Below are 22,778 nucleotides of genomic sequence, written 5' to 3'. Positions count from 1 at the left end.
TAAAAAATTTAAATTTCACTCAAAGTGGGTGGCCACATGTATTCTAAACTATTATGTGAAGTTTTGAAATTTTTGATTTTTTGATTTTTTTGGGCACCTAAAAAAATTGAAATTTCACTAAAAGTGGGTGGCCAAAGGTATTTTAAGCCATTCTATGAAGTTTTGAAATTTTCGATTTTTTAATTTTTTTTGAAAAAATTCAACAAATTTCCTATTTTCCTGAAATCTGAATTTTTTTATTTTTTGAAAATTGTGATGAATTTTTCTAGAATTTTTCAAATTTTTTTTTGGAATTTTTGAATTTTTTTTTAGATTTTTAGGAATTTTTTGGATTTTCTAATTATTTTTATTCCATTTCTTAAAAAATGGATTTTTGTTCTTGGAAATAGAATTTTGTGTTGTTTATCAGACGGGTTTTTGTTTCAAGAAATAAAAATTTTGTGCTGTTATCAAACGGGTTTCTGTTCCAGAAATAGAAATTTTTTATCATTATCAAACGGGTTTCTTTTTTCAAAAACTTATCCTGGAACCAGAAATAGAAAAATCTATTTCTGTTTCAGGAACTCATTCTAGAACAGAATGGTTATCATTTGCTACCTTGAACTCCCACCCTTCCCATTCCCACGTGGGAATGATGGCCACGGAGCAAGTCTCCAGAGGTTTAATTTAAAGGAGACCACTTGGTGGGCCATCAAGTGGGATTCTAGGAAATTTGTCAGGTTTCCTATGTAAAACCTACCGTGTAGGCAACGTTGCCACTACATACATACATTATATAAATGTGATTATCGACGCTTGAATCTTGTCGAGTCATGTAAAGAGAAAAGGCATGCACGATGATTAGAACTTTATTAGTGAGAAGGGTGAATACTATTATTGCTTCGACTATTCCTCTTGCTGTGCTAGATAGAAGCTCAAAGTCTCAAAAAGTTAACGAACACACTCGACATGTGTAAGAAAGTTTGGATGAAACTCATCCTCCATAGATAGGTGAAATTAGACGTGAAAAATCGAACTCAAAACCTCTGATTCTGATACTAATTTACAGATGTGGACATCGCTATAATCTTTTAAACCCTTAAACCCGTTAAGAGTACATGAGAAATACATTCTATAGCATCCCAATCATACAATATTCCACTAATTTCTTTATTAACTTTTTCCCTGCGCGTTTACTTACAACTTACAAGAAATAGTAATGAAGATCCATGGCGAGACCTCCAACTTATCATTTTCGTTTGCCCTAGCTTCTTGTCGTCTTCTTCCTTGTCCCGAATAAAAAGAAAACGTCGGTAGGAGGAGACCTTTTGCACAGGAGAATCTTCGATCAGAGACACTACTTTCATCCTCATAATGCCCATTCCCCAATTACAAAGTAAAAATGTTTAATGTCTTATTTTGTTGTGGGCTCTTTTGTCTACTTTCTGGTGTATTTTTCTAGCTACTCTTCAATCAATGCTTGGAGAAGATGATGCCTGCCTTGCATCGTCTTAGATAGATGTACAAATTAATAAAGTCTTCAAAGTTTCAAGGGTCACGAGCTCCTGTTTTCTCTGTCTCTAATCATCAGCTGTATTAAAAGGCCAATTGGACCTAAGCATGTCCTAAAAGGCTTCATCTCCGTTCTCATTCGGATCTTGAGATCACCGAAAAGTAAAACTTTTATGGGGTATTCCCTCTCCTGGGAAGAAAAAGATACAAAGGAGAATTGGGGGTGCAAAATGTGTGGGCACTGGTATGTTAAAATAAGAAACGCATCCGTGAAGCTCCGTCCACGGGATGGGGACAGGCCGTGGAGGCCTTCGTAGGAGCAAAAGCTCCCTTCCTTTAGTGAGGTTACTAATCGAACACCAAGGATCCAAGGAAAGTCTTCAAAGTTTCAAGGCTAGTAAACTACTATTTTCTGTCTCTAATCATCAGGTGTATTGAAAGGCTAATTAACTAGGGTTCCTGTGCCGTCTACATTGACATACACATCCCGAGTATTCTTTTCAATGTTTCGTTGAAAATAGGAGAGAAAAATCGGTACCAACGTTGCGAACAGAATCAATCACGCCTGGAACACTTATTTATCTAGACCGACACGTCCATGTCCATATTCTTTTGAAGTAAAGGTCAATACGGGTTTCGGTTTCATAACCAATTTGCTTGACCGAATTTTTAATATGCAATCAACCCGCTTTATTTTATAACGTAATGCGCATGTGCAAGTTAATATGGTCTCGAAATAGGCTTAGTCATGTTATCATCATCCAGAAGCCAAAATTAATGTCCTAAATTAAATACTCCCCAACAACTAATTAGTCATCTAAATCTAAGTTAGTACTATAGAAAAGCAGTCTATCAAGCAAATCATCCACGGTTCAGTCATACATTAATAGCTTGTTTATCTCAAATGATGAGCCGGGTATATCGGTTGTTTATGCGTCATTAGCTTTGATTACTTTCATGGTTAATTTAATATAAAAGTAAGATATAAGGTGCTGGGGATCATGTGACAATTTCGAAGGAAAATGATAAATAAATGTTGTCATTTGGATTACGCAAAATGCTACATTCGAAAGGAATATCGTCGTGGTGCTAATACATATGATGCTGCAGATATCAATAGATTGACTTTGGGCTTTGAGAAATTTTTTTATTTGCTTGTTATTTTATCTGTATTCCCTAAGCCTAAGGAATTCTCTCGTCACGTCCTGATGATTAAAAAATTTTTTTGCTCATTAACATTCTGATGATTCAATGCTATATCGTTCTAGGAAAAAAAAAAGACAGAGCAAACTGCAAATGCTTGCAATTCAATCCCATTATATTAATTGTTGGTTGATTATGGGAATATTTTTGGTTTGTTCATTCGTCTTTATAATCGATATAAGTGATTGATTTTAAGAAAATACTTTTTAAATCATTTATTTTTCGCAAAATAAATGCACTGACGATCCATTCTTTGAATTTGTATTTGCATTCCTACCCACCAAATGACCTATAAATCATAGTCTTTTACACGAAAGCTCAGGGTTCGAGAATAGCTCAAAGTTTCCAAGAATAAAGCACCACGACATCCGTTAAATTGCCTTTGATTCTTGTTTTTTTTTCCTTATCATATTCAAAATCTAGTTTTCGCTCGATACCTTTTACTTCAAAATCTTGAGAAAAAAGATACAAATATTGACAGATAGAGTCAATTATTAAAAAGTTTAGCTTATACATATAGTCCCAAATCTAACAGTTCGCATTTAATGTATTTTGATTCGTTGATCAAAATGCTTTGTCATTCAAAAGTCGACATTTTATTGTTTCGATCCATCGGTCGGTATCGCGCGCGGGGAATATCACCGTGTAAGACGTACGGCACAGTAGAAAAGCCCTCGACTTTGGCAATGCGAAACATACTTAATGTCAGCAAATTTAGGGTGCGTGGTTGTGTCGGGATCGATCCTATACAATTGATGCACACTCAACGAAGAGCTGCTGATTTATTAGCAGTCGCACCTAGGAGTGAGCGGTTCCAGGTTCCTTACAGGTTTCACCTGGGACTTGGAACTTATCATTGGGTACAGGTTCCTCATTTTTTGGAACCTGGAACCTGCCCATCGGAACTTGGAACCTACCCTGTCACAGGATCCAAGGTAGGCTTCAGGGTCTAACAGGTTTCTTTTTTTTTTTTAATTTCATTTTAGTTAAACAAAACGAAAGTGAACGCAACAATACTGAATAAGCTTATCATTCACCAAAGAGAATACAAAAAACTAGTTTTCCTTGCATTACGAAATAAATACAATTAACATTAGAAGTTATTGTGTGAATCGATACTAGGGGTAAGTGGTTCCATGTTCCTTATATGTTCCACTTGGAACCTACCCATAAGAATATGTTCCTCATTTTTTGGAACGTGGAACCTACCCTATTACAGGTTCCAGCTTGATTCTAGGGTTTACCCAAGTTCTACTTGTATTATTAATTGAATAATTGCAGTGGATCATCACATTTAATGACCACCACTTCTTGCTATGATCCACTGACCACAACTTATATGAAACATTAACAAGTTATAAAATGAAAATTTAGACTAGTGGTTCCAGATTATATATTCATCATCTAACGTCATGAAACACCACAGGATCACGCAAAGACGTAGACCAAGAAAAAACACAAAAAACTTGTTTAAATTCCAGGTTCCAGGTTTTAGGTTCCACTTACCTAGAACCTGGAATCTACCCATCGAAACAGGTTCTCCAATTTTTAAAATCTAGAACCTACCCTGCATATCTTGAAACCTAAAATCTACATATTTCCATAAATCAGATTCTCAAAATCCGAATTCTACCCTAGAATCATGCTCATCTCTAGTCGCACCGCGATGTCTCGTTGGGATTTGGAGAGAATCTGAGAAGTCACGGAAACTTCCAAAGATGTAGATACACGCGGGAAAGCTGCAGTTGAAAATGTCCCTCCTATTGCACAAATCACTTCAGCCTCCCCAATGACTTGACATGGTTGATTGCGTCTTCTCTTACACGGTCACAGACAACGAGGAAGATGCCATTTTTTTCTCTCTGGACCCAACTCGTGTTGTCTCTCTTTGCTTTGGTTGCGGTCTTTTCTGAATTATATATGGATATGCATCGGATTCGAACTCAATAATGTTTAACTTTAATAAGGGTTTATTGCTTCGCGCGCAGAGAGAGAGAGAGATCATGGCGTTTTTTCATGGTGTTAAAAAGGCAGTTTTGCTACAACGGCTGGCTAGTTTCGGGGCGATACAGAAGAACTTTGCAATACCTAGATAAAAATATGGAGTGGTTGCAAAGCATTAGGTCAGGAGCTGACATGGCTAGCATGTTTCGCTCTTATCCACTTATAAATGGACATGTGGCTACTGATGTATAATAAAAAAAATGACGTGGAATTTGTTCTCTTCTTCCTTCTTCAACGGTGGGCTGCTTCTTCAACTGGCCTAAGACGAGCAAGGCACAGCCATCTCCACCGTCCAAGCCGCCGCAAATGTTACTTATCAGGGGAAGAAAAGAAAAGGTAAATCCTGCGAAATTTGGAGAGTGGAAGTCAAATGAATCGATCGCGTAAAGGAGAAGGGCAAATCTTCATGCCATTACTCGGTTACCATTTTCGTTTTCCCTCTAATAAAGAACATGGAGCTCCATACCTTCAAAGAGGTGCATTAACTTTTTAATCTAGCAAAAATGGTCCCACAGCTCATTTCCTTCTTTTCATCCCATGCGATCTATATTAGGGCAAACATAAACTTACTCGGAAAAGTAAATTAAAGCAAATCATGCCATAGAGAAAAGCCGAAAATATGGGAAAACAGATATCCACACACAAAGAGAAAAAGGAAACAAAAAATCTGCTCCAACCCAAAAAAGTAATGAGACAGCTTGATCAAAAGCTTTGGCTCAATGTGCAATATGGTCCATGAACTTTTAATTGACTACATTGAACTTTTTTATATAGTTCAGGGACTAAATTGAATATGTACCAAGAGTATAGGGACTACATTGAATAATTATAAGTTTAGAGACCACATTGCATATTCGGTTAAAGTTCATGGACCACATTGAATAAATTAAAAGTTCTGGACCACAATGCGCATTGAGACAAAGTTCATGGACCATTTGTGTCATTTTCTCTAAATAATCTTAATTCTTGATTATGCACTCCGAAAGATTTGCGGCAACATCAATAGGTGAATTGAAATTGAATCGAAGTCCGAACGAGGGAAAAGTAGATAAGAAATCGCTATGCAATATCGGAAATTAGAAGGACTAATTGACGGTGGTAAAACCAAAGAAAACGTTTCAATAAGTTCACCCGAAAGCGAATATCTCACTTTGCCTTTAATTCGATATCTATAATCCCTACGTATGACACGTTAAACACATCAAATTGATTGATAATGCGAAAAATCATAATGTTTTATGGAATAAATTTCTTTCCTTTTTGTATACATATAATATAGTTCACATATATTGATTTGATTAATCAACTTTATGAATCCCAAAGACTGTCCTAATCACATCTATGATGCGCATTAATTCAAGAGGAAAACCGAAAAAGCGGTTAGAAAAGGACCTCCGTTATTTTGCATTTTCTCCCACTCTCTCACTATTGCGCAAGTTCGCACCGCTTCTAATGCTATTAAAACATAGTAATATTCAAATTCTGTAAGAACCAATAATATTCAATTTCCAACTAGCAAAAGATTAAAATTCCAATTTCAACTATTGTGAAACTATATTTATCGTCATTCTCATCGTTAATATATGAGAGTTCTAGTCTCCACACTTAAAAACTAGTGCTTTAAATTTCTTTACTTTATTTTAAATATCATTATACAAGCCCATTATCCAAAAGAGATATATGCACTTTCTCATGCCCTACAACCGTGTCATCTCCTTTGCCTTAGTGTCATCAACTTCACTCTTGTCCTCGAACAAAGCACCAATCTCTTCTAATGTCCTGCCCTTTGTCTCGGGCAAGAAGAAGTAGAAGAACAGACTCGCCAGCACCATCACCCCACAGAGCACAAAGAACGTGGCCGCGAATGTTATCCTGTGGCTGATGCTCAAGAACGAGATCGCCACGGCCCCGCTCATCAGCCGGTTCACTGAGATCGCGAGGGCCGTGCCCTGGGCACGCATCCGCAGTGGGAACACCTCCGATGAGTAGACCCAAGTGATGGGACCGAGCCCGATCGAAAAGAACGAGACATCCACGCACACCGCCATGACGCTCACAACAATGGCCCAGACCGGCTTGCTCCCCGAGTGCTCGAGGAACTTCGAGCCCAGGCCCAAGCGGCCAGGGAACAGGCCATCCGTACCGTGCCCAATAGCAAGAGCGGGCACCTCCCGAACTGGTCCGAGAACAGGGCCGAGACCATCACGAACGCGGCCTTAGATGTGCCCATGATCACGTTGATCCCGAAGAGCTTCTTTTTGTTGTGAATCCCGGCGGCTCGAAACACTTCGGGGGTGTAATACATCACGGCGTCATTCCCGGAAGCTTGCGTGAAGAAGTTGATCCCGATCGCAGCAATGAGGATCCGGCGGAGGGCGAGCGAGGGATGAGGAATTCCCTCCATACCCCTTGCCCACTCCATCCTTTTGAAGAGGCCAAATCGGCATCATCATGAGCAGCTTGGGTGATCTCATGGAGTCTTAATGCAGCCTCTTCCTCATCTCTTGAAGTCTTTAACAACACCCTTTTCGCCTCCTCAATCCTGCCTTTCATGACGAGCCACCGAGGTGATTCAGGCATTAAAAAGATGCACAACCCGAGGCCGATCACCGGAATGGCAGCAATCCCAAGCATTATCCTCCAGTTGAACCGCTCGGGGAGGCTGGCGAGGGCGTAATTGCAAACGTACCGGAGCAAGATCCCGGCCACAATGAAGAACTCCGGGAGGGAGGTGAGCATCCCCCTCACTGAGGCCGGGGCAATCTCAGCCGTGTAGAGCGGTGCGATCATGAGGGGATACCTCACCCCGATACTGGCCACGACCCTGCCCGCCATGAGGAACGCGTACGACGGTGCGAGTCCCATCAACAGGGCCCCGATCAGGAAGGTCGATGTGGCCAGGACGATGGTGTATCGCCGCCGAATGAGGTCGGAGGTCTTGCCGGAGGCCAGTGCGCCGACCTGCAAGCAGACGTTGAGTATGCCCACGAGGATTTGTACTTGGACGTACGTGATTTTGAGGTTGTCTCTGATGAAGGTCACAGCACCGCTCATCACCCCGATGTCTGCAAAATCAAACGATCATTACCACGCTCACCTCGGAATTTTTCCCAGGATTCTCAGTAGAAATGGCGACAATTCCGACTGTCTTACGCCAACCAACACGCCAATTCATAACCATTTCTTATACCCACGGTTGATTCGATCAACAGATCACCGAAAATCGTGTCCTTTTCAAGCCTATCCCGTGACAAAACATCACCCCTTACCCATCTCCAAATTCCTAATTCGAATTAAACTTCGGCTGGAGAAGCGCATCTGCGCAATTGGAGAAAGAAATGGGACGAGTCGATACTCACCGTAGCCCAAGAGGATCGAGTTCGTGGAGGCCAAGATGGCACAGAACAGAACGTACTTGTTCGACCGAGGCTTCTTGGGACCGGAAGCAGCGACAGTTGGCGATTTTGGTTCATCCATTTCAGCCAATCTCTTTTGTCACTCTCACAGTCACACGGAGAAGAATGAAGGAAACTGCAAGTGATGCAGAGAGAGAGAGAGAGAGAGAGAGAGAACAGAGAGTGAAATGGAGATGTTGGGTGGTTGCAGAGATATATATATGTATGTATGTGGAGAGGGAGCCGAGCCAGCATGCATGAAAAGCGAAAAAGGAACAAAATCAAAAGGCTGTGAGAATAAGAGAGAGAAGGGCGATTGACACGAATAATCGACAAATTTTGACCCGAAGTGCAATGTGGTCCTTACAATTTTAATCTGTTTAATGCGGTTTCTGAACTTTAGCCTAATATGCAATGTCATTCCTGAACTTTTAATTTATTCAATGTGATCTATAGACTTTTGGTACATGTTCGAGTTAGTCCCTAAATTATATAACAATGTTCAATGTTATTCTTTCATTAATTCAAGTTAACATTGAACATTTTCATATGATCTGAGGACTAGATTGAACATGTATCAAAAGTTCATGAACCATATTGAATAAATTGAAAGTTCATGGACTACATCGCATATTAGGCTAAAACTCAGGAACCACATTAAACATATTTAAAGTTCATGAACCACATTACTTATTGAGTAAAATTTCTAGGACCATTTGTGTCATTTTCCCAAGAGAGAAAAGCTTTAGACTAAAAATTATTGCATGTAGCGAGCGCATGTGAACCCACTTCAACTAACTCGTCAAATTACGCAACTTTCATACGAGATCTACATTATTCGATAATCAAATTGCATCGAGCTTACATGCTCGTCGGAATCGCTCCCGGCCGAGTCACCGTAAATAGCTGACGTGCCCCCTCCCCCTCTTGGTAAAATGCCGATTTGTGATTTGCACTCTCAACCGGTTTCTGGACCTCGGGAAGGGGCGAACGGAGCAAGGAGTACTGGGTTCGCTTGTCAATGGTGATGACGGCCTTGGAGTTGTCCGGAGGAGGCTTGTCGAGGGTCACCGATCTAGAATCTGTGGGGGGAGTCATGGACTCATGGGGGCGTCGGGGACCGTGGAGGACTCGGAGTTTCGCTACAACGTTCGACGATGTTGTGGGTGGAGATTGCGATCGTTGCCGGTGATGGTTTTGAGAATCGGAGTTGCCGATCGATTGCATATTCCTCTCCTGATTCTTCGTCGCGCACGGATCTTTCTCTATGCATGCATGTTTTGCCTTGTACCATCTCGGTCTCCATCATTCCCCAGCCTACTTCGTAATCTAGGCATTAATTCACGTAAGGTCTGCCGACTTTAAGTGGCCAAGGCCAATTCATTCCGTCTCCAATTGAATGCAGTCTCCAATCATTGTATTCATGACTTCGGAAAGGCTTGACGAATTTGAGAATAAAACGTAAGCGGGCAACAAAAGTTCATTCCAACGGATCATGACGCAATGTATGTAAAGTGCTACACACGAGTGAAGAGGGACCGCTAATTGAGCATGATCATCGCCTAATCCTACCTAACTTAATCTTAATTATGCAATGTGAAGGATTTGGGGTGTCCTTTGTAGGCATGACTCTTGACGTAATTAGACTTGTCTAAATTAGTCATAAACTCATTTCTTAACCCATATATAATTGGACGAGTTATTATATGGTTTAGTTATATTTAGTAAATGAGTCATAAATGGGTTTAAACATAATATGGGTATTAAATGAGTCATCAATGGGTTTACAACTTACTTAAATCCAACCCATCTCTACGGCTCTCTCTTCATTCACTCTCGATCTTACTCGATCTCGCACTCACTCGCTCCACACTCACTCACTCCACACTCTCGCCTCAATTTGAGTATGAGTTTTCCAAGATTTGGTTAAATATGAAATTGTTTTAGTAAAACGGATCGGATTTGGTCAAAACGGGTCTATTTGGGTCAGACCATTTTTGACTCTACTCGACCCACCTGTTTGACAGGTCTAAGCGTAACAACAATAGGGGAATAGAAATTGAATTCGGACGAGGGAAAAGTTAATAAGAAATCACTATGACATTAGGGAAATTAGAAGGACTAATAGAGGGTGGTAGAACCAAAGAAAATGTTTCAGCAAGATCACCCGGAAGCCCGAAGATCTCTCTAGCCTCAAATAAGATATCTATAATCCCTAAGTAAGTAAGTATATGACGTTAAACAGATCAAATTGAATGATAATGCGAAAAACCATAATGTTCTTTGAAATGAATTCTTTCCTTCTTTTGTATACATAGAATATAGTTTGCATTTATTAACTTGTGAAATCAACTTTATGAATCCCAAAGACCGTCCTATTTACATCTATGATGCGCATTAACGAGTCTACACATTCAAGAGGAAAAATATCTGTTAATATAGAAGAAAACCGAATAAGCGGTTATAACAAGATCGCCTTTATTTTGCGTTTTCTCCCACTCTCTCACTACTTAACAAGTTTGCACCGCTTCTAAAGCTATTAAAACCTACTAGCGAACAGTGATATCCATATTCAAATGCTTTTTCCACCCCCTTTACGACTTATACAGTTCTTAACGAGAAAATATTAGGTGGTCCCGGACCGTCTCGTTAGCGTGGTCCCCGATCACTCACAGGGCGCCACGTGGTTCACGTGGCGCTGGTGGGATCGGCGAGCCGGGACCCCTTTTTTTCCACAAAATATTAATTCTTTTTCCCTTTTAGCCTGCTCCCCTCCTCTGCAAGGTACGGACCTACGCCCCCATCAATCTCTTCCGTCTTTCTCTCTCTTCATTAATGTGGGGCCTCCTCCTTCTCTCTCCTTCTCTATCTCCTCATCTCTTCAGAGAAACTCGCGAAAGAAGCCCGCATTCTCTCTCCGTTTTTTAAAAAATCGCTCCCGCCCGGGAGCGATTCACCCGCCCGCCGGTACCGACCTCCGCCTCCGACCGCCGGTACCGACCTTCGCCTCCGACCGCCGGTCCCAATCACCGCTGTCGTAGCTGCGTCTCGAGCTCTGACCGCCGTCGCCTCCGACCTCCGCCCGCCGGTCCCGACCTCCGCCGTCGCCTCCGCCCTCCCAAGAGCTGCTGGGTCTCGAACCTCTCACCGCCGTCGCCTCCGCCCGCCCGCCGGTCCCGACCTCCGCCTCGTGAGTGGTCGGGGACCACGCTGACGAGGCGGTCCGGGACCACCTAATATTTTTTCTCGACAATCATTTCTCCTTCGTCCCCTGCTCCTGCTCCGGTGTCGTCTCCTCTCCTCCGCAACTTTTCGGTGGGCGCGTGGGTCGTCGCGGTTGTTTGTGGTGCAAATCTCCTCTACAAGGACTACCAGAGCGACCAAAGTTCACCATCACTCCCTCCTCGGTCACGGGAGCCGTGAGTTTTTCCCTCTGTTTTTTTTTTTTGGGAGACCTTTGCATGCTTGTTCACTTCCTTGAGCTGCGATTGAAACCGTTCGTGGTTTTGGACTTGGTGAACGACGGCTGTTTCTTCATAGGATTTGATGTAGTCTTGGCTGATCGTGCTTTCCTTTGGAGATTGTTTGGGGACTTCCGACTGTTCCGTCGATGTTTGAAAAGAGCGATGTGTTCTCACACGGCACTGTGCATTTTTAACTCGGACGTGGTTGTGCAGAACCTGAAAAATCAGTTTCTGGATCTAAACCGTTGGATAGTTTCGGAAGAATGATGTTCTTTAAGTCGGTTAATGAGTTTGCTGATTTCAATTGGTTTTACATTGTATTTGCAAATAAGGAGTGTAATAAACTCGATGAATTCGCTCTCAGTTCGAGCTCTATAGCAACTCTTAGATGTCGACATTCCTGCTTTTGTCTTGGATAGTCACTTTTTATGCGCTTCGAGCTAGATGAAAAAGCTTGCTCTCGTCTGGTATCGTAGTTTAATTGCTGGGATTGTCTGCAGCATATTATTTATTTATTAATGCAACTGAGATTCACAATGATATTGCAGACTATAACATCTTGCAGCAACAAAGTGGACACGAACTCCAATGTAAGTGTTGTGAATTTATAGCACGAAGAAAGTGAAAAGTTCTCTTATAGCATGTTGTTCTTTCTCTAAATCATATCTGGGTGGGTGTCGAGGGGCGGGAGGGGGTTGATGGAGAAATGGATAGTGGCCAATGGTATACTGAATGTAAACTCCTGATGATTGCTTGTCATTAGCAAAGCCAGCTCTATGACCAGAATGGAAATGGGTTGGGTGTCAAGAACATGGTGTGCAAGAATACGCTTATTGGGATCACTGGTTGGTTTCTTGTGATCCTTTGAAACATGGTTTTGGTTTATTCTTTATAGTAATCAGGGAAGACTCTGCGTTGTCTTTAGTAGTTAGCGTCTGAACATTATAGGTAAACTGCAACTTTCGGTGCTATTTACCAATGGGCTAGCAGTGTCAATTAGCATTGTACTTGTTTCTTGTAATTTGTTAAATTAGGTTGTACCATGTACCTGTAGGAGGCCAGCTTTATGGGACCCTGTTGTACAGTCTTTGTTTACTACATGAGCAGTTGAGTCAAGTGAGTCAATTTTCAGGACCCTATTCTACTATCTTTGTTTGCTATTTGAGTAGTTGAGTCAAGTAAATCGATTTTCAGCAATCATGGAGAGAAATTTTAAAACTGGGGACCAAGTACTGGATCGTGGCTCAAGGGGATTCATAAATGGTGTGCTGTATGTTATGGTTGTGGAAAAAGGCCTTTTATGTCAAGAACTTATTATGAGGCTGATTAAGTCTATATTGTACATGTTTGTCTTATAACTCATTAAGTTCTATACAAGAATAAGTTGTATCTCCGATACCTTACTTAATTGTTTCATGGTTTTGCTGAACCTTGCCTCATAATACGTAGCTTGTCACAAAAATTACTGTTGATGAACCTTGCCCTGGACTGAAGACAATATTCTCTTTTACAGTGCCAGATCAAAGGTCTGGCCAGGTGAGCATTCATGTCTCATGGCATCTTTAATGCTGATTAGAAAAGGATGATGGTTTTTTTGTTAATCATCTGAGTCGGGCATGTCATTGCTTTTATTGAGCTCCTTTACTGGATATATTATTGTTACTGAGAGAAAGGCGCTTCCTGACTTTTGCAATTAACAGATTGAGCTACAATATTTGCATGACTATGCTGGGACAAGCACAAGCGTTGGGTTGACTGCAAATCCTGTTGTCAACTTTGCTGCTGTGCTAGGAAGTAATGTTTTGTCACTTGGCACGAGTGTGTCATTTGACAGCAAAACAAGCAATTTCACCAAATGCAATGCTAGCATCAGCTTCTCAAATGCTGACCTGATTGCGTCATTGGCCATGTGAGTAGTTTGCATTTCTTGTTCATGAACCGGAAAGTTTCTATATATCTGTACCTAGCTTGTACTCCATGTTGGATCTCTCATGTTCTCTTGAATAACACTGGCCATTGTCTGGTCCAATGTTGACATTACTAGATAACAGTTCGGATGTTCTGAAGTTGTCACCTGCCTTTAGTCTTGATTATAGCTTGTACTTCTTTTGAAGAAAGGGGCATCCTAAAACCTATATGTTTCCTTTCATGTACAGTGGAAGCCATTCTTCTAACGTTTAGATTAGGAGGTCCTCTAGCTTTTTAAGAATCAACCGGGTTCTAATAGCAACATATCTCTTTTGAATTTGAGAATGAAACTAGATTGCTTTATTATGTAAGTGAAGAGCTGGTGTGGATACTCTGCGCTTTTTGTCCCTATTTCGCTTAACATTCTCATTGTCTATGCAGGAACAACAAGGGTGACTCACTGATTGCATCCTATTACCACATAGTGAACCTTGTGACCAAAACTGCCATCGGTGCTGAGGTTACCCACGGCTTTTCTTCCAATGTAAACACCATAACTGTCGGTACCCAGCATGCGCTGGACCCATTGACCATGCTGAAGGCACGGATCAACAACTCTGGTAAGGCAAGCGCTCTTATCCAGCGCGAGTGGCACCCAAGGTCATTTTTTACCGTCTCTGGGGAGGTCGACACCAAATCCATTGATAAGAGTGCCAAGGTTGGTCTCACCCCGGCTCTTAAGCCATGATGAGAGTATTTTCCTCACTTGTGGCTCGGCGCATTGATGGAAAAAAGAATTTAGGAAAGTTGTGTAGTTTGATCGGACCGATGGTTTTATTTGTTTTTTTTTTGGGGTGGTTGTAATCTCTGTCTGAGAGTTATGCTGGTTTCCTAAGTTTCCCTCCACTTTTGGGTGGTTTGTGGAGGTGTAAAAATAAATGTCCTCGTCATGAACCTTGGGGGCTACTTTTAGAATCTTCACTTGTTCAATCGATTGAATGGAAGAACGAAGAACTGTGATTCTGAGCGGCGTCTACAAGTATTGTCGCTCTTGTTTTCGGCACATGCATCCGTCTGTGGCATGTGAGTTTCGGAGTATCTAGAGTCACTGATTTTACAGATTCGGACGCAGGTTTTACAATAAACATTCTGGTTGCACTTTTCACTATAACGCAACAATTGCTCAATCGAAATCTTTTCTTTTTCTCCAAATTGGACACAGTGCCTCTTGATTGAACATGTATTTTTCATTTTTTGGGTCAAAACTGGACATGTGTATTTGGATTGATACCTTTTCCACTCCCATTTGTTTACATAACAAGATATATAATGAGTAGGATTGTATGGAAAAAAACTAGCCAAAAGAGAAGGATACGTTAAAAACTACATTATCCATGGCCTATTGAAGACCTTTCATTATCCGATTGTGTTGCATTGACCATTGAGTGGTCACTCTCAATCTGATTCAATAGATGCTGATCCAGAGTTTTGTGTGTAATGTGTGAAAATAAGTTTTGCAACAGCAAGCTGTGGTCTCTGGCTATTCACGTATAGTGTGTGTACTAGTTGTATGAGACAATATTTTATTAGTGGTATACTTGTACCGTATTTCGGTGTCTTGAGTTACCAGATACAATTTTCTTGTGTCACCATATTTCCGTACTCAGCAAGTGTTATCGGAGCCACACGTCCGCATTTAGCAAGTGGTATTAGAGCAACGGTCCTATACTCAAAAGTGAATTTTAACAATCCCATACTCAAAGTGATGTCTACACAATCTAATCAAAACGTAGAGTCGCAGTGCCATAATTTCCATAGGGTGGACAGTATTTTGGTAAACGCACGTAAGCTTCAGGCAAAAGAACTCACTAGTAATTGCATTGATCTCCAGCAACTTCATCTCCATTCAAATCCAAATAAATAAGTACTTCACACTATATACATCTAATTCAGAAGTGGAGCTCGTGATGCAACCAAATGATTAAACTTCAGACACCGAAGATGCTGTTACAAGCAAGTCCATTATCCGAATTTCTCCATCTATAACCTAAGGGGTCCTGAACTTTTCTATCTTTCCCTCTCACTTTTTTACACAAGGGAAAGCCAGATATGAGTGGATCAACTATTTCTCTCTAATGGCTAGACCTGCAAAATACCTTATACACCTTTTACTGCCTCTTTGCTATAGTCTTCTTCAATCCCTTGATGATCTTTTCGAACCACAATAAGTTCATCACAGTTAGCGCCAATGGTGCACCAAACACCAAGAATTTCCCAGACACACGCATCTCGTTGACCTGCACAGAGATAGACCATCTAGACTGATAAATGGTTTGAGAATTTTAATATGGATATAACACATGGCAGGCCACAACCAAGACCGCCACTATAAATATAAGATACAGAGTTTTAAAAAAAGAAAAAGAAAGGAATTAAAGCATGTTATCTGCCAAGACATTAATTTGCAAATGCAAAGTTCTTGCAAACAATAATTTTTCCATAGAGAAGAGCAACCTTAGTGATTATTTCTAATGAAACTAAACAAATAAAGACTATGAGAGGTTATTACCTGATGTAAGTGCAAGTAGACATGGTAAAACATGTAGACAAATAGGAGAATTCTGGCAACCTGCACAGATGTAATAAGAGTGTCACAGAAGGTCAAACAATTACAAGATGCATAAAAGTTACTGTAGCAAACAGAATCACTTTAACAATTTAACAGACAGCAGTAGCGTGAAGTTACCAGCCAAGATAAGAATATGACAACACCGTTGATAAGATATGCTTTAGACTTCTTCATTCCAACCGTGTCAAGGTACCTGAACCAAAAAAGTGAAAGCTATAATTTAAGTGAAAAAAGGCCAGAAGCATTTATCAAGAAACCTGCATTCACTACCCAAGAATTTCTTCATACATGAGAAAATTGTACATGGAAACTATGACAAGGAGTTATCAGACTCTCAATACAAATTTGCATTCACCCAGAAGCAGAAAACGGTTGACACCAACTTGGGAGTATCACGATGATAAATGTAGACCACTGGTGATGGATAAAACCAGAATATCATCCCAAGGTCTGTGAGAAAGTATCCAACAGAAACCTGCAAGTAAATACATAGTAAAGCCACACAGCAACAATTCAGATTACTGAATTAAAAGGCATTGCAGTAGACCTTGCAGGAGTGGATATATTTCAAAATGGCTGTCTTTAGTTTTCATTACTATATTGACGATACAATGGAACTGCATAGCATTAACTCCAAAGTACATGCCAGTTGCCAAGTGAACCTATTATCAGCCATTTGAGCATCATTTCTTCTTCCTTACGGATTAATCCTATTGAATTAACGTTTTCCACAGTGCAGCAAAACAAGATAGAGATGCACTGTGCTAAAGAGAGAAGCCTACGAAACAGAATACCCATAAAAATGGGGAAAGAGAAAAAAGAAAGTAATCAACTTTAAAAGGCTACTGACAAGCTTCCCTTTCTACAGTGTAAAATAGTAAGGTGTAGTTACAGGCACAACAATTTTTATGGTCAAACCAAAAGCAAACCATACAGTAGGAGACTATCCACAAGCAAAGCAAAACTACAGAAGAAAAATGCTAAGATGTTTAACGTTAACACTAAGGATCAAAGATTGGATGCAGTCAACTTGAATTCAATTATTTCTTCACAAGCTTTCAGTCACTGTAAATTCTAAAGCTCCAAATTTCATCCGAAGGTTTTTCACTTTGTATAAAAGAAAACCTAAACCAGTTACATAGTCTCCATATTTTAAGCGCTGCCCCTTATTCTACATCACGAGATCAGCCTAAAAATGTTAAAGCTTTGCGGAGTCTACATTGGGACTTCTGGTTGCCATTACTTGCAATAGATCAGCTACATCATGGCGACTTCGACTTAGAGACCTCCTACTCGTGATAAAAAAGTGAAGATGGAAAAAGGCATATGCACATAAAAAGAGCAAGTTGTATCTACTATCACTATGTCGTCCCCAAAGCTAAGGATCTTTGATACGCAGCGCTATCACCTGTGGAACATATAGATGCTACATTCCATCCCGCTATCTTCCGCCTTCCGACGAATTGTCATGCGACCGTGCATTGTCTATGCCTTCATAATCGTTCAATTCATGCATCCTAGGATGTGGAAAAAAATTTGATGGCCCCTGTACAAAGGTATATAAATAATACATTGAGACAAGGCGGTATGCTAAACAATGTGCCTGCATAAATATTATCTCAAATAATCCCACGTCAAAAAAAGTGAGGCAACTTGTACCTGACTCAAAATGTTTCCATGGGATCTATTATGGTACTCCAACATCTATGTACAAAAAACCGTTATCAATAAGCATTAGAATAGTTTACTAAAGTGAAATAGCACCGGGATCTAAAATGATTTTCATAATAGGTACCTGACTAGTGAATGGGGAAAATCCATTTACAACCCCTGGCGGCATGATATATGGTCGTTGCATCTATATAAAAAAATGACCTCGTTAGTAGAATGTATCTATTTTGCTACTCCAACATCTATAAACGATACATCACTAATAATAAACCTTAGAATTTGCAACAAATTTCAGTCAATATAGTAACCCAAACTCTAAATACCTGACTAGTGAATGAGGAAAATCCATTCATAATCCCTGTCGGCATAATGTATGGTGGTTGCATCTATATAAAAAAAGTTAACCAATTAGTAGAATGTAAATATAAATGTTGAAGTTAGAGTGACACACCTGATTATGGAGATTGAGATTTACTATAGGACCACCAATGTTGTTAGGACGCAAGGTATTTCGAGTCTGATTTGAATATCTTGAATAATCTGGTAAATTAGTCACATCCTCCGTTGCTTGGACAGCCAACTCTACATTGTAAAATAAGCAATATATTAATTGCCATGATGTAGCATAAGTATAAAAATAAACTTAACATATTAGCTAGAACTTTACATCGCTCAGCTCACCTCGACTTTCTATTAGATTTTGGGGTGTTCCTTTCTTATATTTTTTCTTCTTTTTCTCACTCGAGCTTTTAAGCCTTCCATAAGTAGTTCCCTTTCCTTTCTTTCGAAGGGGATCCAATGTCGGCATCTCTGGCAAAGAAGTCTCATCATTATCATCATCATTATCATCATCACTAGCATCATCTATCACAACGAGACTTGAGTTGTATGCCGAAATTTTAGCCACTGTTACATCCAAGTTCTTCTTCGCTATCCTCATAGTATTTTCATCTTGGGCTCCCAAACTCATCACTTCAAAAGAATTTCGCATTAACGTGGAAAATCGATTAAATGTAGAAGGACCCGATGACATCTCATGAGATTCATCATTCACACACCCTTGTTTTGCACCCTTACTCTATCTTTTCAATATATAGGAAAATGGAACGACCGAAACCGATATGTTCCTATTCAACACGTGCAAAGCATGGCGACACAACCACCCATTTGATTCAAATAGTTTGCACGTACAAGAAACTGAAAAGTCAACAGGGTTAAATTTGACAACAGTTCACCTTCAATCCCCTCACGTACGAGAGTGTAGTGCAAAATTACCCCATCAAAAGCTTCACTTGAAACAAGTTCGGAGACACCTTGAAGAAATTCTTCATGAAACCTTTTAAAAATGGTACGAGTATACACCAAACCGGCATGCTTCACTATCCTATTATCCGCAAGCTGCGATTTGGGTTTCCCACGAGATTTATAATCATCTTGACCTTCAATTTCTCTCATATGTTTCAATTGTTCTTCATAGTGGTAAACAAATTCTACAAGGGTCAATGTCTTAGTCGACATTTTTTGGAAGACATTGTTAGTACTCTCGCTCCTTTGACTTGATCTTATTTCACAAGAAAAAATGTCACGACCAAAAGCCGAACTCCATTTATGTCTAAGGTCGTATAACCTCCGAAGCCAACTGTTATTCTCAGTACCCCACTCCTCTTCCATTTTCCTCCAAGTACATTCAAATTCATCCTCTGATTTGCACTTATACATAAGTTTTGAGAAATATTTATCCTTGAACTCTGACTTGTGGTAAAGATGTGGAATGTTTTGATTGGCATTTTTCCCAATGTGCCATGTGCATAAACGGCGTTGAGTATTCGGAAACACCGTTCGAATGGCTTTTGCCATGGCTTGGTCTTGATCGGTGAAAATGGTTTTTGGAGCCTTATTTTCCATAGAATTCAAAAACATCTCAAATAACCAAATAAATGAATTTGCGGTCTCATCCAACAAAAATGCACAACCAAACAAAGTATTCTTCCAATGATGATTGATTCCAACAAAAGGTGCACATATCATATTATACTTGTTAGTACGATACGTGGTATCAAAAACCACCACATCACCAAAACAATCATAATCAAATTTGGCCAAACTATCTCTCCAAAATAGATTTGTCAATCTACCATCTTGATCTACTTATTGTGCATAGAAAAACATTGGATTCTGCATTTGCATGCGATGAAAATGATTCAGAAGACTTTGACAATCACCCCCACTTATATGAGTCAATCTTTCACTTTGCAAAAAATTTTGACAATCGCGCAGGATGAAACCCAAGTTTTGGCTTCCTCCTGCTTCATTTGCTAAGAACTTATATGCCATGGTCCCTCCAATACCAGCCTTAGTCATATCGACTAAAACACCCTTGCAAGTATCGGGAATCATTCTTCCACATCTTATCAAGTGCCTTTGATGTTTAGGTATAAATCCATGATTATGCTCGCGAACATACTCTATAACTTCATAAATACCATTCTCAACCTTAAATCTAATAAATGCAGGACACCCACATCTAACTTCAAGTCTTTCATATTTTCTTTCTTGTTCAGATGAATTGGTAGAATAACCCTCACAATTACATAGAAAAGTGCGTCGAGTTATTTCTCCTTTGTCGTTTTTTCTAGTCTTAGACTTCCTCACTCCAAATCCTTTACTTATAGCATAGGCTACATATTTATGATATGCTTCAAGTTCACTTGTAAAAACCATTCCTACCATAAACTCGAAATCTTTTTCCAAGTCACGGGTAACATATGCTATTTCATGCTGCAAGCAAAGAGCAACAAGTATTTAATGTAGTGCTTTCACAAGCAAAATAACATCCAGCAAATATGTTTCCCATAGCATGAGTTAAAGATTACCTCCAACTCAGCCATCGGATAACCTTACACTTGCGAATTAACCAACTAATCGCGAGCGAATCCGAGAGAGATGGAACCTAGGGCACTTGAAAGTTCCTTGCACAGGGCCGAATTAGCACAACAAGGTATTCCTGAGATATGATAAATCAAAACATAATGACCATATCTGAAGTAACAAATTATCCACAAGAAGAATTATAAGATGAGAATTTTTGGAGACCAATCTATGTTTGCTCAAACCAATAACTAATGATCTAAAAAGAAAGAAATAACAAAGCGGTGATGCAACTAAGACGAAAAAAAATCATGCAGAAACTGGACATATATAAAAAAAAACTCCTGACAACATGCTCTAAACGAGACACTGCTTCCTCAGCTCAGGTCATCTATCATTATTACTTTTAATTTGGATGTTGATATATAGTAAAAGACAAAATGATCAGTCTCGGGTGAAAGGCATGAGAAGCATATGAGTGCAAGATTAAGATTTGCTTTATGTGTAGTGTGCTTTTGTCTTTGCCAGAGTCAATTAACAAGGTGCATTTTTTTTAAAAAATATAATGGCACAAACAATCTGAGGGGCATACCGGTAACTCACGATCCAATATATATTTCAAAAATCTCTTCACAATGCCAAATTCCAAAGGACAAGCATTGAGCAGCTTTTGTTTCTGCAAGATGAAGACATCCAGGGGGCAACATTAGGTCAAAGAGTAATTAAATGGTAGAACACTATCCTAAAACCGAAGGACACGTATGGAGCTGATAAAGAAAAGATGATAATGACAAAATTGGACCGGATGTATTAGACATGGCAAAGAAGGCAGCAAAATAAAACAAAATTGCTAAATGTCTATTTTGAAAATATAATTAAAAAAAGAAATTGTTAGATGCCAAATGTTTTAGGCATTTTAATTTACCTATTCGGTGAATTACTATGTAAATCTAGGCACCATAATCTAGTTATTGTTTGTTACGGGGTATATAACAAGATTTTATTGTGTACCCTCGAAACTCAGTCTATGCATATAAATACAGAACACAAATCCATTGTTGTAAGAAATTGGAGAACTGAACTAGGAGAGTAAGATCTCATGGCACAACATGGTGCCTACTAAGATTGCCAAAAGGCAAATGAACAATTTTTAATCTTATAGCCAGCACGGTATGCACTTTGTTGGCTACAAAAAGTAAAAATCAGGTTTTGATGAATATTGTCCCACATATGCAAGAATTTTCTTGTTCTGGGGATGAAGAGAAGAAACAAAAGCCCAGAATTAGGATGGCTCTAATGTCAGCCTGAAATGTTGTCGTATCTTTTATTTTGATTCAGATGATTTCCTGATCTTCCCGTTGCTGTCCATTGATAGTGCCGCGTTTCAAATGATGTAAAAGCAATTCCTTTGAAGATATGAAACATACGAAGAAGAGGGAGGGATGTTTGACCAAGCTATTAACAGAAACTGAAAAGCAGAAACATCTGTCGATTTGATATCAGAATTACCGCAAACCACTCGGGGGAGGCGGAGGTCGGAGCTCTGGACCGGCGGGCGGACGGCTTGCTCTCGGGCGACGGCGGTCAGAGCTCGGGACCCAGCTGGTCTTGGGCGGAAGGAGGCGACGGCGGAGGTCGGGAGTGATTCAAATATTGAGCGACTGGCCTCTGCAAACAGAACTCACAACAGCGGCGCACTATGGAAAAAACTGCATAACATATGGAGACTCGAGTCACTGAACCATACATGGTGAAAACAATTAAACACCTAAACTGCTAAGCAACCGTGCATTTGTGTGCGTACCCTCTAAAACTGTTTCCAAAGTAAAGAGGACCTCATTCTGCCTGAGATCAGGACCTCGACTTTATCGGGCGGAGGCGAGAGGCGATGGTGGAGCTCAGGAGCTCGGGACGGTGGAACTACATATATATTCGAGCGGAACCGTCGGAAGTCCCCAAACAATCTCCAAAGGAAACCATGATCAGCCAAGACCGTAAGAATTTCCTAATGTGGGCTTCATTAATTGAAATTAACTGAATTAGTTTGGTCTAATAAAGGTAAGATATATGGGTTCTTAATAAGTCTAATATGGGACTGGCTGGTGTGGGCCGAGTACGGCCCGGCCCGTAATGAGAGGGCCCGTG

General features: G+C 40.1%; 4 protein-coding genes and 1 pseudogene across 8 annotated transcripts; 1 reads left to right on the top strand and 4 right to left on the bottom strand.

Annotated features, from left to right (window-relative positions):
- Positions 1 to 6,303: 6,303 nt before the first annotated feature.
- Positions 6,304 to 8,319, bottom strand: LOC115674333 (polyol transporter 5-like; annotated as a pseudogene).
- A 3,889-nt stretch (positions 8,320 to 12,208) lies between these two features.
- Positions 12,209 to 14,492, top strand: LOC115674499 (mitochondrial outer membrane protein porin of 34 kDa-like). Its single transcript, XM_056310937.1, has 4 exons — positions 12,209 to 12,402; positions 13,007 to 13,093; positions 13,258 to 13,466; positions 13,907 to 14,492. Exons 1-4 carry the CDS (start codon positions 12,334 to 12,336, stop codon positions 14,211 to 14,213), a joined length of 672 nt encoding a protein of 223 aa, XP_056166912.1. The 5' UTR covers positions 12,209 to 12,333; the 3' UTR covers positions 14,214 to 14,492.
- Positions 14,493 to 15,315: 823 nt separating this feature from the next.
- On the bottom strand, positions 15,316 to 21,754 carry LOC115667611 (uncharacterized). 5 transcript variants are annotated; one of them, XM_056310933.1, is made up of 10 exons: positions 21,226 to 21,754; positions 18,447 to 18,737; positions 18,217 to 18,347; positions 18,089 to 18,151; positions 17,890 to 17,952; positions 17,754 to 17,798; positions 17,503 to 17,640; positions 16,212 to 16,287; positions 16,035 to 16,094; positions 15,316 to 15,762 (listed from the first exon to the last, which is right to left on the bottom strand). In XM_056310933.1, the coding sequence occupies exons 2-7, from the start codon at positions 18,733 to 18,735 to the stop codon at positions 17,536 to 17,538; spliced, it is 696 nt and encodes a 231-aa protein (XP_056166908.1). In that variant the 5' UTR covers positions 18,736 to 18,737; positions 21,226 to 21,754; the 3' UTR covers positions 15,316 to 15,762; positions 16,035 to 16,094; positions 16,212 to 16,287; positions 17,503 to 17,535. The 5 variants fall into 5 exon arrangements, with proteins under 5 accessions (XP_056166908.1, XP_056166909.1, XP_056166907.1 ...); XM_056310934.1 differs by lacking the exon at positions 21,226 to 21,754 and adding an exon at positions 20,639 to 21,129; XM_056310932.1 differs by lacking the exon at positions 21,226 to 21,754 and having other exon boundaries at positions 18,447 to 18,798.
- Positions 18,897 to 19,793, bottom strand: LOC130138028 (protein FAR1-RELATED SEQUENCE 5-like). The gene has a single exon (XM_056310931.1). It carries the CDS (start codon positions 19,791 to 19,793, stop codon positions 18,897 to 18,899), a length of 897 nt encoding a protein of 298 aa, XP_056166906.1.
- LOC130137983 (putative protein FAR1-RELATED SEQUENCE 10) lies at positions 19,436 to 20,567 on the bottom strand (the record flags this gene model as incomplete). The annotated part of the gene is made up of 1 exon (XM_056310752.1): positions 19,436 to 20,567. A coding segment is annotated over one exon (654 nt), but the record flags the coding sequence as incomplete, so codon positions are not given.
- Positions 21,755 to 22,778: the final 1,024 nt, after the last annotated feature.

This window comes from Syzygium oleosum, unplaced genomic scaffold, assembly GCF_021117445.2.
Source record: "Syzygium oleosum isolate NSW1041296 unplaced genomic scaffold, Sole_v2.1 Sole_v2.04, whole genome shotgun sequence".
Lineage (NCBI taxonomy): Eukaryota > Viridiplantae > Streptophyta > Magnoliopsida > Myrtales > Myrtaceae > Syzygium > Syzygium oleosum.
The sequence above is the reverse complement of the archived record's forward strand: the minus strand, read 5'-3'. Positions and strand labels throughout refer to the sequence as shown.